The following is a 14,665-nucleotide window of genomic DNA, read 5'->3' as shown; positions in this document are numbered from 1 at the left end:
CTGTAATTTATCATAGGTACATTTCAACTATGACAGACAAAATGAGAAAAAAAATCCAGAAAATCACATTGTAGGATTTTTTATGAATTGATTAGCAAATTATGTTCTCATTTTGTCTGCTATTTACTGTTCCTTGATTGACAACCGAACTTGTGTTGACTAGTTTATAAAAGGTGCCAAACTGCCTGAATAAAGGGGCCTCCAGCGTGGCGCATGTGTCACTACAGACCATGAGGGGTGCACAATTGGCCTGGTGTCATCCGGGTTTGGCCGGCCGGAATGTCCTTGTCCCATCGCGCTCGAGCAAATCCTGTGGCGGGCCGGGAGCATGCACATTGACTTCGGTCGCCAGTTGTACAGCGTTTCCTCAGACACATTGGTGTGGCTGGTTTCTGGGTTAAGCGAGCAGTGTCTTAAGAAGGACTGTGGCTTGAAAGCGTTGTGTTTCGGAGGACGCATGGCTCTCGACCTTCGTCTCTCCCGAGTCCGTACGGGAGTTGCTGCTATGGCTTGCGAAAAAAATGGTACATTTAAAAAAAAAATTACTGACTGAATAAAGTCAATCTCCAATATCCCTTTGCTATTCATAAATCATATAAATACATTGTATGTCCATAGTGACAAGTAAACCAAAGATTGTGTGTATTTTCCCAATATTCTAAGCCCATGTCGAGACTTGCCAGTGACGCCTAAAGTGACTCGTCAGTGTAGCAAAAGTAATGGGTTGTTCGCGACCAAACGGCTGTTTTAAAAAGCTTCTTTTAGGTGAACGGAATCAAATCATCGGTGAGAGACATTTATTTGACTCCCTAATTTGCATACTAGGCTACTACTGCTTTTTTGAAATTATCTGCAGATAAATTATGAAAACATTTGATGAAGATGTTGAATATAAAAGAAAACAGATTGAGCATTATAAAAGCTAATGTCATGATACTTACAATGCCTTCAGAATGTACACACCCCTTGACTTATTCCACATTTTGTTGTGTTACAGCCTGAATTAAAATAATCAGCCATCTGTATACAATACCCCATAAAGACAGTGAAAACATGTTAGAAATGTGTGCACATTTTGACAGGAAATACGGAAAGACAAATTTACATAAGTATTCACAACCATGAGTCAATACATGTTAGAATCAACTTTGGCAGTGATTACAGCGGTTTGTCTTTCTCGATAAGTCTCTAACATGCTGACCAAACCGGACACGCGTCTCTGTGCACAGTGAAGCTTTTTTTGTGAGATACATAAGGCAATTCTAGGTCTTGTGGCATATTTTGGTTAAACTATCCCCAATTCAATGAAATTGCAACCCTCTGCATGAACAGAGCATTCTTCCATCACATGTGCAACTTATTCTCAAGATCTTGTACACTAATGAGATGCTATTGAGCCCAAACTACTACAGTGTCTGAGCCAAGGACTTACATGCTTTCTGGTAAGTTTTGATTACAATACTTTGTGCGGTGAATATTTTTATATGACATGCATGATTTGTTGTTTACTAGTAAATAGTAGCCTACAGCAAAGTGTGTTTAAATCATTTCTAACTTGTTAACAATTTCTGCTAGTTAGTTTTTGCTACCATGTGGATTTTAGCGTGCTTGCGTCTGCTAACTGAGGAGTGTTAATTCACCTGTTTCCATACATGCATAATTTTTAAACAACTCCTTTGTAAGATCAAATGTTGTATCTAACTTGTTAACTATTTATCTGTACATGGAATTGTATGTATATATATATATATATATATATATTTGCTAACGTCTTTCTAATCTTTATAGGATGTGTGAATGTGATGTGTGAAGACATTTCACTGCAGCCAATGTAGAAGGAAAAGCAGTGTACATTTGTAAACACTCTGCCAAATCATATGTTGGACCACAGAAGGTATTTGCACTGGTGACAGACAATGCTGAGAACATGAAGGATGCTTGGTCTAAAGTGGAGGAGTCCTACCCATTGGCTGTGCTGCTAATGCATTGAATCTGCTCCTCAAGGACATCATGGCACTGAAAACACTCTACAAGAGAGCCAAGGAAATGGTTAGGTATTTGAAGGGTCATCAAGTTATAGCAGCAAACTACCTCACTAAGCAAAGTGAGAAGAATAAGAGCACCACATTGAATCTGCCCAGCAACACTCATTGGGGTGGTGTCATCATGTTTGACAGTCTCCTGGTGGGGAAGGAGTCTCTCCAAGAAATGGCCATATCACAGTCTGCCGAATGGACAGCCACATCAAGATGTATTTTGGGAGAGAGTGGAAAGCAGCCTGAAATCTATAGCAGTAGCCATTGCACGGATTGAAGGAGACAATGCCATCCTGTCTGATGTTCAGACTCTGCTTGCAGATGTAAGAGAATAAAACCGTACTGCCCTGCCCACTTCACGGTTACTCCAAGCAGAGAAAAACAGAGGAAGCTCATACATGTTGGACACCAAGTATGCTGGCAAGAGCATCCTGTCTGGTGCAGATTAACAAGGCCTATGGTGTCACCACTAACGTGTCTCGCCACCTTGGCCTGGATGAGGGCATGGTTCTTGGCAGTCTGGCAAAGTACACTTCCAAGCAAGGGCTTTGGGATCGAGATGCAATATGGCAGTCGTGCCAACATATTTCCTCAGCCACCTGGCGGAAGGAACTTTGGGGATCTTTGAGGAAGGCAACCAAAGCTTTTTGGGAGATGCAATGGATCATTGGGGATCATTCAATATTCCCTTTCTTTTGTTGTTCTGTGAAATCATCTCATGTGAAAAGTCAACAAATTTAACTTCGAGATAGGGGGCGCTCCTAATTTTTGGATAAAAACGTTCCCATTTTAAACAAGATATTTTGTCACGAAAAGCTGCTCGGCTATGCATGTAATTGACAGCTTTGGAAAGAAAACACTGACGTTTCCAAAACTGCAAAGATATTATCTGTGAGTGCCCCAGAACTAATGCTACAGGCGAAACAAAGATGAAATTTCATACAGGAAATGGTTTTGAATGCGCTGTGTTCCAATGTCTCCTTATATGGCTGTGAATGTGACAGGAATGAGCCTGCACTTTCTGTCGTTTCCCCAAGGTGTCTGCAGCATTGTGACGTATTTGTAGGCATATCATTGGAAGATTGACCATAAGAGACTACATTTACCAGGTGTCCGCCCGGTGTCCTCCGTCGAAATTATTGTGTAATCTCCAGCTCCATGCGCATTTCCATTTTCTTCAGAGGAGAAAGTCAACTGCCACGAATGATTTATCATCGATAGATATGTGAAAAACACCTTGAGGATGATTCTAAACAACATTTGCCATGTTTGTCGATATTATGGAGTTAATTTGGGAAAAGGTTTGCGTTGTAATGACTTAATTTTCGGGTTTTTTTCTTACCCAAACGTGATGAACAAAACGGAGCGATTTGTCCTACACAAATAATATTTTTGGAAAAACTGAACATTTGCTATCTAACTGAGAGTCTCCTCATTGAAAACATCTGAAGTTCTTCAAAGGTAAATTATTTTATTTGAATGCTTTTCTTGATGTTGTGAAAATGTTGCCTGCTGAATTCTAGGCTTAATGCTATGCTAGCTATCAATACTCTTACACAAATGCTTGTTTAGCTATGGTTCAAAAGCATATTTTGAAAATCTGAGATGACAGTGTTGTTAACAAAAGGCTAAGCTTGAGAGCAAATATATTTATTTCATTTGCGATTTTCATGAATAGTTAACGTTACATTATGGTAATGAGCTTGAGGCTATAAATAGGATCCCGGATACGGGATTGCTCGTCGCAAGAGGTTAATTGAAGTTCAATTCGTAAGTAAATTTTATTACTATTTTACATTTTCATGTATTTCTATTTTAATACTTTGCAATTGTCTACTTGTGATAAGGTAAAAGGTTTATGTTTGTCTCCATATGATACATATATTCAATGCAAACATCTACATGTAAATGGTATTAATTTGCATATAGTTCCATTAATTCCCAAGAAAGTTTCCACCTATTGAATATTCCCCAAAATGTGCAATCCTAGGAGTAACTAACATTTCATTGATCCATCCTCAGTTCTCTTATCACAGCCATTAAACTCTGTAATTGTTTAAAAAGTCACCATTACCCACATGGCAAAATCCTTGAGCGGTTTCCTTCCTCTCCGGCAATGAAGTTCAGAAGGACGCCTGTATCTTTGTCGTGACTGGGTGTATTGACACACCATCCAAAGTGTATTTAATAACTTCACCATACTCAAAGGGATACTTAATGTCTGCTATTTTTTGTTTTACTCATCCACCAATAGGTGCCCTTTTTTTGCAAGGCATTTGAAAAAAAAACAACTTGGTCTTTGTGGTTGAATTTCCCTGCAATTCTATATTGTTCCTCAACAGGGAATCAATGTTTATGACAGAATCCATGCACTTGACAGAACACAACCTTTATTCTTAGGTTTTTGCAACAATACATTCAATTGAAAGTCGTTTTTCAGACTAGATTACTAATCTACCGCCCTCCCTCAAAGTCCCACCAACAGTGATTGACAGGTCTGAAACCCTACCAATTCTGTGACTCAAACATCCTGCCCCCTCCCCTGACAATCCCACCCACAGTGAATGATTGACAGGCCAAACAGTTAAAAGGATTATTCCCCTAAATTACAAAACTGGTTTCCTTACCTTAAGTGTCCAGAGCAGCAGAGCCAATAAAATACATCATTTGAAGAACAAACATCAGTGTGGCAATTTATATCTTGCAGCAAAACGGTAACTATGGCTTTAATCTCAAAACAGATTTTATGTTTAAAAAGGTCACCTTACTTAGAAAATACCCCCGATCATATAGGCGATATCCAAAACAACGCAACACACTGAATTCATACATGTTCAGTCATTTTAAAGTTGTTTCTCTACTCAATACACAAATCTTACAGCGTTGGGAGGTAAAGTCGTTAAAGTATTTAATAATTTAGTTGTGTATTTCGGGTGGAATCAAGAGAGGTGAGCAAAACACAGCTTCTTCTTTAATAACTTGCTGGCTGGCTACTTTTCCTAGTTGGCTGGCTACTCCATGTACGCCTACTTACAGAAAACATTGTTAGGAAAGAGAAAGGGTTGTACAACTGAATGTATTCAACTTAAATGTCTTCCGCATTTAACCCACCCCCCTCTGTTAGTTGGCTGTACCTGCGCCAAAACTATAGCTTGTTCTCCATCTTCTTTTTAAATAGTGAGCCAACATGTTTTCAGCACTTTGATTTCCCAGACGGACCAAAACTCGTTTCTCTGCAGCAGACATATGTTTGGAAAATCAAATCGCAGTACTGAATCACAATACATATAGAATCATGAGAATAGCAATATCGCCACCTAAGTAAAGTGATAATATCGTATAGTGAGGTGCGGGACCGTGCTGCTCAGTTGCTCAATGCGCTTGCAATGTCAGGGTTGTGGGATGGATTCCCATGTGGGACCAGTGTAGGGGAAAAAACAAACATGTATGCACTCTCACTACTGTAAGTCACTGGATAGGAGTGTCTGCTAAATTACTAAAATGTACAGTACTGGGCCTAGACTACGGTGTCGCTGTTCATTTAAAGAAAATTAGCCTACCATTTGTGCAATAGGTCTCATTAAAACAGTGCAAAGCACTGAAAAATCACTGCAAAGCAAAGAATGGAAGTCTTGTTTACATTTGATTAGATTACATCAATTTGGGAACTTCTACAGTGACCTTCAACTGAGTTGAGATAGGGACAGTTAAGAGTGGAAAGCTGGTTTAGTTGTCCCTCAATGTCATTTCAGCTTCTTGTCCTCTCGACCAAAACACGAGAGTAAAGAAGCTTTTTTTTCCTAAAGACCTGCAGATATTGTCAGTCATAACCAAGGTAAAAAAAAAGAAAATAGAAATCTGGCACTGAGCAAATTTCAGGTCTGCTGAGACCAAAACTTGAACATCGTGAAAATTGTGTGCAACTTCCAGCACACATTTACTCAGAACACTGAGGCTGTACACACTTTAAGTTACAGTTTTAACAGAGGCCAAGTAGGCTACTGTGGCTATTTGATCATAATGTAGGCCTACGAGGGCCCTACCATAAAAAAATGATGGTGAAAAATGCAACCCATAACATTTTAACATGGAAATAGCTGTTCTATCATTCAGCCTACAGTAGCAGCAAATGTGTTCAATGTAAGCCTACATTCCGTGAGACTTTTGAAAAAAAAAAAGGGCTACACATTAACCTGTTCATCCACTTGTCCTTCAGACAAGGTGACTGAAAATGTGTTGTTTGATGCAAGAAACTACTTTACAAAATAAAATGAATTATTATTATTCCCATACCATTATTACAGAGAATCCAAAATTATGCGAGCCTCTGACTACTTAGCTTATTCAAGACAGTCTCAATACAACACTGCCCCTTTAAGACAAACAAAGCTCTTTACCTGACTTTTTATTTTTACCTTTATTTAAGTCAGTTAAGAACAAATTCTTATTTTCTTATTCTTATTTTCAATGATGGCCTAGTGGGTTAACTGCCTGTTCAGGGGCAGAACGACAGATTTGTACCTTGTCAGCTCGGGGGTTTGAACTTGCAACCTTCCGGTTACTAGTCCTGCTATCGCGAGGTACCGGAGCGCCAAGTCTAGGTCCAAGAGGCTTCTAAACAGATTCTACCTCAAGCCATTAGATTCCTGAACAGCTAATCAGATACCTACCCAGACTATTTGCATTGCCTGCCACCCCCCCCCTCCTGCCGCTACTTTCTGTTATTATCTATACTTAGTCACTTTAATAACTCTACCTACATGTACGTAATTACCCCTGACACAGGTGCCCCCGGCACATTGTACCTGTACCCCCTGTATTAGGCCCCGCTATTGTTATTTACTACTGCTCTTTAATTATTTGTTATTATGTCTTACTTTTTTAGGGATTTTCTTAAAACTGCATTGTTGGTTAAGGGCTTGTAAGTAAGCATTTCACTGTAAGGTCTGTTGTATTCAGCACATTTGACAAATACAATTCAATTTGAGTCCTTGGAAGATAACAGGTTAGGGAAGAAACTGAACAAATCATTATTGAAACAATTTCCTGAGCCATTAAGAGTTGTAGTGTAGCATGTGTTTTCAGACATGAGTTTTAACCAACTTCGTGCAGGAGACAAACTCAATTACATGAGGGATTATTAGAGAAATAATATTAGGAAACAATTAGATAAGGCTTATTAGTAAGCAACTTACGAGAGTACACATTAACTCAACTGAAGTACACCCCAATAAAAAAAAAATGGGTCTCTAAGATAGCCATTTAGGACTGTTAATACTGTACAATGCAGAATCGCTCATACACACTCCCAATGAAAGTCCAATAATTTGTACACTGTAATTTCCAACAATGGAGTAGGCTACACAGCAGCAAGGTGCACTTCTTCTGTTATGATAGACAACTGCAGAAACAAAGAAGTGAGACCATTAAATGTTTTTATTGGCACATTTGAGGCACTTGCAAAAACAACCATCAGTGTAATAAAAAAAAGTGACTCTCAGCACCTATTATGCTCATCTGAGAACAAGCAGCACTCAACAGTGGGAAGCTGGTCCTGTGAAAGCCAGCTTAGGCTTTAGCACAGGGGATTTCATTTCAACCCTTACGGATCAATACTCTCTTAAACAGGCTGGGTAGAATCATTCATATCGTGCTCTTACTTTACACGCTCAGTGTAGGGTAGTCCAACTTTTACACACCGATGGTTGTTTTTGCAAGTGCCTTAGCCATATCAGCACGTACTCATGTGGATGCGCGCACACAAACACACTAATGTAGGCCTTTGAATAGCACTAGATCTTAGACAAATTTGTCATTTGAATAATGATTGAGTCAAGTTATTGTCAAACTGACAAAAACAGTGGGCCAATGTGGTCAACAAAATGCCCTTTCATGTGCCACATTTTAGTCACACGCCACATTTGTATGCCTCATTAACCTATAGTAAATATAAAATCACGGACTTCTATGTGCAAACATACATAGCCTTGTCCTACCAACATATTTTTCTGCATAACATCCTATTGTCTTCCCAACAGCAGAAATATGACAAACATACAGTACTTAGTCAACGTTGACATACCTACTCATTCAGGGGTATTTCTTAGTTTGTTTTTACTATTTTCTTCATTGTATAATAATAGTGAAGACATCAAAACCATGAAATAACATATGGAATCATGTAGTAACCAAATAAAAGTGTTAAACAAATCAAAATATATTTTATATTTGAGATTCTTCAAAGTAGCCACAATTTGCCTTGATGACAGCATCGCATACTCTTGGTATTCTCTCAAATCCAAATAAAAATCAGTCACATACACATGTTTAGCAGATGTTATTTCGGGTGTAACGAAATGCTTGTGTTTCTAACTCCAACAGTGCAGTATTATCGAACAAGAAATATCAAAAATGTTACAACAACACACAAATCTAAAGTAAGGAATGGAATTAAGAATATATAAATGTTTGGACAAGCAATGTCGGAGTTGCAAAGACTAAAATACAGTAGAATACAGTACATACAGTGAGGGAAAAAAATATTTGATCCCCTGCTGATTTTGTACATTTGCCCACTGACAAAGAAATTAGTCTATAATTTTAATGGTAGGTTTATTTGAACAGTGAGAGACAGAATAACAAAAAGAAAAACGCATGACAAAAATGCTGTAAATTGATTTATATTTTAATGAGGGAAATAAGTAATTGACCCCCTCTCAAATCAGAAAGATTTCTGGCTCCCAGGTGTCTTTTATAAAGGCAACGAGCTGAGATTAGGAGCACGCTCTTAAAGGGAGTGCTTCTAATCTCAGTTTGTTACCTATATAAAAGACACCTGTCCACAGAGGCAATCAATCAGATTCCAAACTCTCTACCATGGCCAAGACCAAAGAGCTCTCCAAGGATGTCAGGGACAAGATTGTAGACCTACACAAGGCTGGAATGGGCTACAAGACCATCGCCAAGCAGCTTGGTGAGAAGGTGACAGTTGGTGCGATTATTCACAAATGAAAGAAACACAGAAGAACTGTCAATCTCCCTCTGCCTGGGGCTCCATGCACGATCTCACCTCGCGGAGTTGCAATGATCATGAGAACGGTGAGGAATCAGCCCAGAACTACACGGGAGGACCTTGCCAATGATCTCAAGGCAGCTGGGACCATAGTCACCAAGAAAACAATTGGTAACACACTATGCCGTCAAGGACTGAAATCCTGCAGCGTCCACAAGGTCCCCCTGCTTAAGAAAGTACATATACAGTGCCTCAGATTGCAGTCCAAATAAATGCTTCAGAGTTCAAGTAACAGACACATCTCAACATCAACTGTTCAGGGGAGACTGCGTGAATCAGGCTTTCATGGTCAAATTGCTGTAAAGAAACCACTACTAAAGGACACCAATAAGAAGAGACTTGCTGGGGCCAAGAAACATGAGCAATGGACATTAGACCGGTGGAAATTTGTCCTTTGGTCTGATGAGTCCAAATTTGAGATGTTTGGTTCCAACCGCCGTATCTTTTTTAGACACAGAGTAGTTGGATGGATGATCTCCGCATCTGTGGTTCCCATGGTAAAACATGGAAGAGGAGGTGTGATGGTGCTTTGCTGGAGACAGAGTCAGTTATTTATTTAGAATTCAAGGCACACTTAACCAGCATGGCTACCACAGCATTCTGCAGTGATTAGCCATTCCATCTGTATTGATCTTAGTGGGACAATCATTTGTTTTTCAACAGAACAATGACCCAACACACCTCCAGGCTGTGTAAGGGCTATTTGACCAAGCAGGAGACTGATGGAGTACTGCACCAGATGACCTGGCCTCCACAATCACCCACCCTCAACCCAATTGAGATGGTTTGGGATGAGTTGGACCACAGAGTGAAGAGAAAGTAGCCAACAAGTGCTCAGCATGTGGGAACTCCAAGACTGTTGGAAAAGCATTCCAGTTGGTTGAGAGAACGCCAAGAGTGCGCAAAGCTGTCATCAACACGAAGGGTGGCTACTTTGAAGAATCTCAAATATTTCCTAAATTTGTATTTGTTTAAGTTTTTTTGGTTACTGCATGATTCCATAAAGTTTTATATAAAAGTTATCTTCACTATTATTCTACAATGTAGAAAATAGTTTGTTTTTTAAAATAATAACTTGAATGAGTAGGTGTCTCCAAACTGTTGACTGCTACTGTAAATAAAAGTAGTATGGGTCTCACCTCCATCACTCGGTGGCATCATTGCCATCAACATTCTACAGACCCAGCAGCCACATTGGTGTCCAAAGTAGAACAGGGGCTCATTACTTTGAGCAAGAGCTAATGACTTCCAGTGATGTGGTCAAGTCACTAAACCTTTCGTCCGAATCGAGTCCCAAGTCCCCTGTGCTCGAGTCCAAGTCCGAGTCAACAATGGTCAAGTCACATGTCCCTTTGGTTGAAGACCGAGTTCCAGTGCTCGAGTCCTGGTCCAAGTGCTCAAGTCTGAGTTACTTGGTCTACATTAACTTAATAAAATTAAGTCCCTTTTCCATTTAGACACTGTTGCTATCCCTTTCCCTTCTTATGTGGCACCAAATGGTTGCATAAAGGCTAACGATGATGTTACCAGGGCCACGTTCCGTTGCAAAATTATCTTGAACTTGGCAGATAGACATTCCATGAATAGAGGTGATGTTATTCCTTATTCAAAAATGTCAGATACACGTTTGTTCTACATAGCATGTTTCGATCTGAACGTTCCAAAATGTTGCGTCCTACTGAAAACGCCCTAGGTTGTCATCTATAGCTAGCCAATGAGGTATCATGACTGAACAAGGTGTAGCCTAAACAAATGGTTAACAGTCCGCAAGTACCCTAGTTTTAGAACAGCCCCGCCGCCAATTCATTTGAAAAAGAAACGTAGTGAGAGAAAAAAACGTTGGGCCGTTATTATGGGTCATATCGTTTGAACGGCAAGGCCTAGAACCAAGATGTTTTCTCTGATGAAAATAAGGAGACTTGGCTGCATGGGCTACAGAACCTGGCTATGAAATGCAGTGGGGAAAGTGGGAGGGTATAACGAGATAACAATTCCACAGACGGCCTACTTTTCTATACTGAAGGGAGAGAAAACATAGCTAAACTGTTGTTTTACTATGAAGCTCAATGCGGCTTGATTTTAATTTCGTAAAGCAGCTAGTGCTTCTTAACCAAGCAAAGGGTAGCTAACTAGAAGGCTGGTGGTGACTGAATAGCTACTGGGAAGCAAGAGTCGCCTGCGAGATGTATATAATCAGAGCCGGAGCAGAGACTGTCTGCCCACACTCAACGCTTGCGCATCTATGCAGCTAATATTTATTGTGCTTTTCACTGAAAAGCTCTCAATCTCTATCAAAAACTATTTTCCAGTCCATTTAGTAGTCAGATTTTAGTCACAGAGAATTGTGTCTAGTCTCGTTTTAGAAAAATACTTTTTGGTTTTAGTTTTTTCTGGGTCCATTTAGTTACCAATAATCTGGTCAATTACTATGGAAAGATTGGTGTTAACGAATATTTTAGTCACTATTTCTGTTGACAAAATTAACACTGGCTCAGAATACATCGAGAAGCCTTGGACAACTGAGACCGCCTTTTCCCATCAGCTGGGAGACTGCTTCCATGAGAGAAAATTAGGTCATCATGTGGGGGAAGAAATGTGAGTGAAAGGGTGAATTTCATAGTGTTTCTACTGTGCATTTTTATGGCCAATTTTACCTCACTTTCCCCTCTAAGAGTACTCTACTGCAGAATATGCTGATGTAGCACCTTCATGAGTCTGTGAGCAGAAAATAAGTTCACTGGTTTCCTGATTCTGACCTGACCACTGACTATTACTGGATTTGAGAGAGGGAAGGGAGATGTGGGTAGAGAATGCAGAAGAGAAGATGGAGAAAATATATGTGTGTGGGGGGTTTGACTGGAATTTGGGAGACCCCAGGCAGGCATCACACAGTGCAGCATGCACTCTTAAAGCCAAAGTCAATACCTCCACTAGAGTCACAGAGGGGGGGAGTAGGACCCATAATGTTGCAATTTACTCTTCATCTGACATCTTTAGAAATGTGACCTCTGGTATCTGACAATAACAGGCAGGATGGAATTTCTCAGACTCTTGGATGTACAGGGTATATAGGTCAAACACACACTAACACACAGTTGGGTCGGTCTTGAACATTCTCCATAGGGCCCACTAGGACTCCCAAGCCTGGGGAAATTGAACACCAGCATGTGCTCTCTTATCTTCCCCAGTCCCCACAACCCCATCCACACAGGGGCCAATTGAAGGCCGGGGGGGAGATAACAAACACCTCAGAGCTCAATCGCCCCCAACAGGCAGCCTGCCATCTTGCCCCTGAAACCAACTGGAGACCAGAGAGGGGAGCCCATCTCCACTGCCCCCCTAGTTAAGCTGACAGTTGGTGAAAAGCTTCAAGGTTTCCCTGCCTGGAAATGGTACTCACTACTAGCAATATGGATTCACAGAGAAAACATGCCAGAATATCAAAGTCAGTCAAATAATTCTGTGTAGACCAATATCACTTGTGAATAATAGACAATAATGGTGTGCTACACACGAACTGATTGATTATTGTTAAGCTATTATCCATATCTACTATTGAGCAGCCATAGTGCACCCCATTAAAAAAGCTTACTACAGCCACCTTACCTGTGAATCGTGGGCCAATTGCATGAGAGCTGCAAGTACAGGTAAGGCAAATCAGTGACTTTCTGACTGTGTGTTGCACTGACCATCACACATGACAATGTAGCTTAATAGTTTATCTAACATGTCCAATCTGAACAGCCCAGGCATCATAAGGCATAAATGCCATTAAAAAAAGTTCTCCATGATGTTATAAATGTGTTATAAACTGCTTATAATTGGCATATCAAAGACCACCCTCAGTGGGTGAGTGCATCCTTAAAACAACGAAGTATCCTAAATCTCACACCTGTGCTTCCATTATTCACAAATGAACCATGAGTGCTTTCAAGTCCCTTTTCTAAATTGCAATGAATTCCAACATTATCTGAAAAAGATAAGGCGCTTAGGTTATACCAAACTACTAAATTAAGAATTCTCCTCCTATAGTTTAGGAGACCTTATGATAACACACAATTCACCTAAACATAAATGGACATCAATCGTAAATCTACATTTAGATCAGAGATGGTAGGCCAATCTTCCCATTCAGAATGTTTTAAATTGTAGTGTTTGGTTTTTGGTAGTACATTTGAATTTCAGAACATGCCAAGGGATTCTACGGAATCTGATATTACTTTTATGTTACATCGTTTGTACATTCGGTGCCATACAACGTATAACTTGAGAAGTTTAAAGTTATCTTTACAGGTTGCCCTGAGGATTTAGCCAGCATTACCAGTACAATAATATTATAAGAGACAAAAGTACGAGGGACATACAGTGTATGGCTGATAAAATGCAATATCACAACATGGCAAGGTAGAAAATAACCCACAAGCATACCGCCTCGCGGAGGGCATTCTGAGGTCAAAACGAGTGTTCTATATAGAGGTGAGAAACACCTTTCCCTACCTGCACATTCTCAATGATTGATATAATCAAAGTGAACATGGCAAGCTAGCAAGGTTCTAGCTGTTTGCTGAGCATCACGAGCGCCAAATTCTCCAGCAATCTAAGTAGTTGTCAGAATAAGATGGGTAAAAACATTGGCTATCGAGTAATAGTAACTAATTGGAGTTCACTGTGTCTGAGGTTGGATAGTTACCTGCCGTTAGCTAGCTAGCTTGCTAACCTAACGTCAGCTACCTAGATATCGTTATTCGCTAGCGCAGGAACCGAATGCATGACTTGGAACTAAACATGCAATATTACATCTGGTTGTGAAACTTCAGTATATATTAGAAAGGTCTGCATTAATAGCTAGTGCTGCAGCAGATGTGTAATATTATCCAGCTAGTTAGCTGGTTGCTCTCTGATATCAAGCTAACGGCTAACTGGGGTTAATGGTAAGCTTGCCGTGGGATAGAATACTCACCATGTTGATGCAGTTGTGCTGAAATGGACTTAACGCCGACAACTGTCACACTAAGCTCCCCGAGTCGGAAATCGAGCGGCGCGGAGCACATAAGCCTTTCTGAAGTTGGTGATATTTAAGATTAATTAATTTATAAATCAAACTGCTGCAATTATATTTCAATGACCAATTCATTCAAGCTCGGTTCCCAAATGTTTTCAACTGCAGTAGAGGTCACGCTAAGGCTCTGGGTATATAGGCGTCTCTGAATATGCCTGTTTACAGTGTGACTTATGTGGGCGTTACTTTCTTTTAAACAAAAGCATGGCGCATTGCATTTGATACGGATATCTTTAATGTAAACCCATATTTACGGACAATGAAATATGGCATACTTTCTATTGTAATATGTGGATTTTATTGAGGCATTTTAGAACACAATAAATGTACCTAAGGACCCCTAGAACGGCTGAAGGTACACGTGACTTTTACTTTCAGCAGTCTGTCAATGGATGAGAAACCCAGCGAGATCTGAATGAACTCTGAACTGGAGATCTGAACTAAAGAAGAATGTGCAGTGTTTTAGAAATGTTTTATTTGGCAGGTGAAGATTTTCTA

At 40.0% G+C, this 14,665-nt stretch overlaps 1 protein-coding gene across 1 annotated transcript in view; it reads right to left on the bottom strand.

Moving 5' to 3' along the window:
- LOC135514384 (transmembrane protein 161B) overlaps window positions 1-14,291 on the bottom strand; it is a 34,658-nt gene extending 20,367 nt beyond the window's left edge. Inside the window, exon 1 of the mRNA XM_064937831.1 lies at window positions 14,069-14,291. Coding sequence (XP_064793903.1) covers window positions 14,069-14,071 — 3 coding nt within the window. The 5' untranslated portion in view covers window positions 14,072-14,291. The remainder of the gene's footprint in view (window positions 1-14,068) is intronic.
- Window positions 14,292-14,665: the final 374 nt, after the last annotated feature.

This window comes from Oncorhynchus masou, chromosome 25 (genome assembly GCF_036934945.1).
Source record: "Oncorhynchus masou masou isolate Uvic2021 chromosome 25, UVic_Omas_1.1, whole genome shotgun sequence".
Classification (NCBI taxonomy): Eukaryota; Metazoa; Chordata; class Actinopteri; order Salmoniformes; family Salmonidae; genus Oncorhynchus; species Oncorhynchus masou.
The sequence above is the reverse complement of the archived record's forward strand: the minus strand, read 5'-3'. Positions and strand labels throughout refer to the sequence as shown.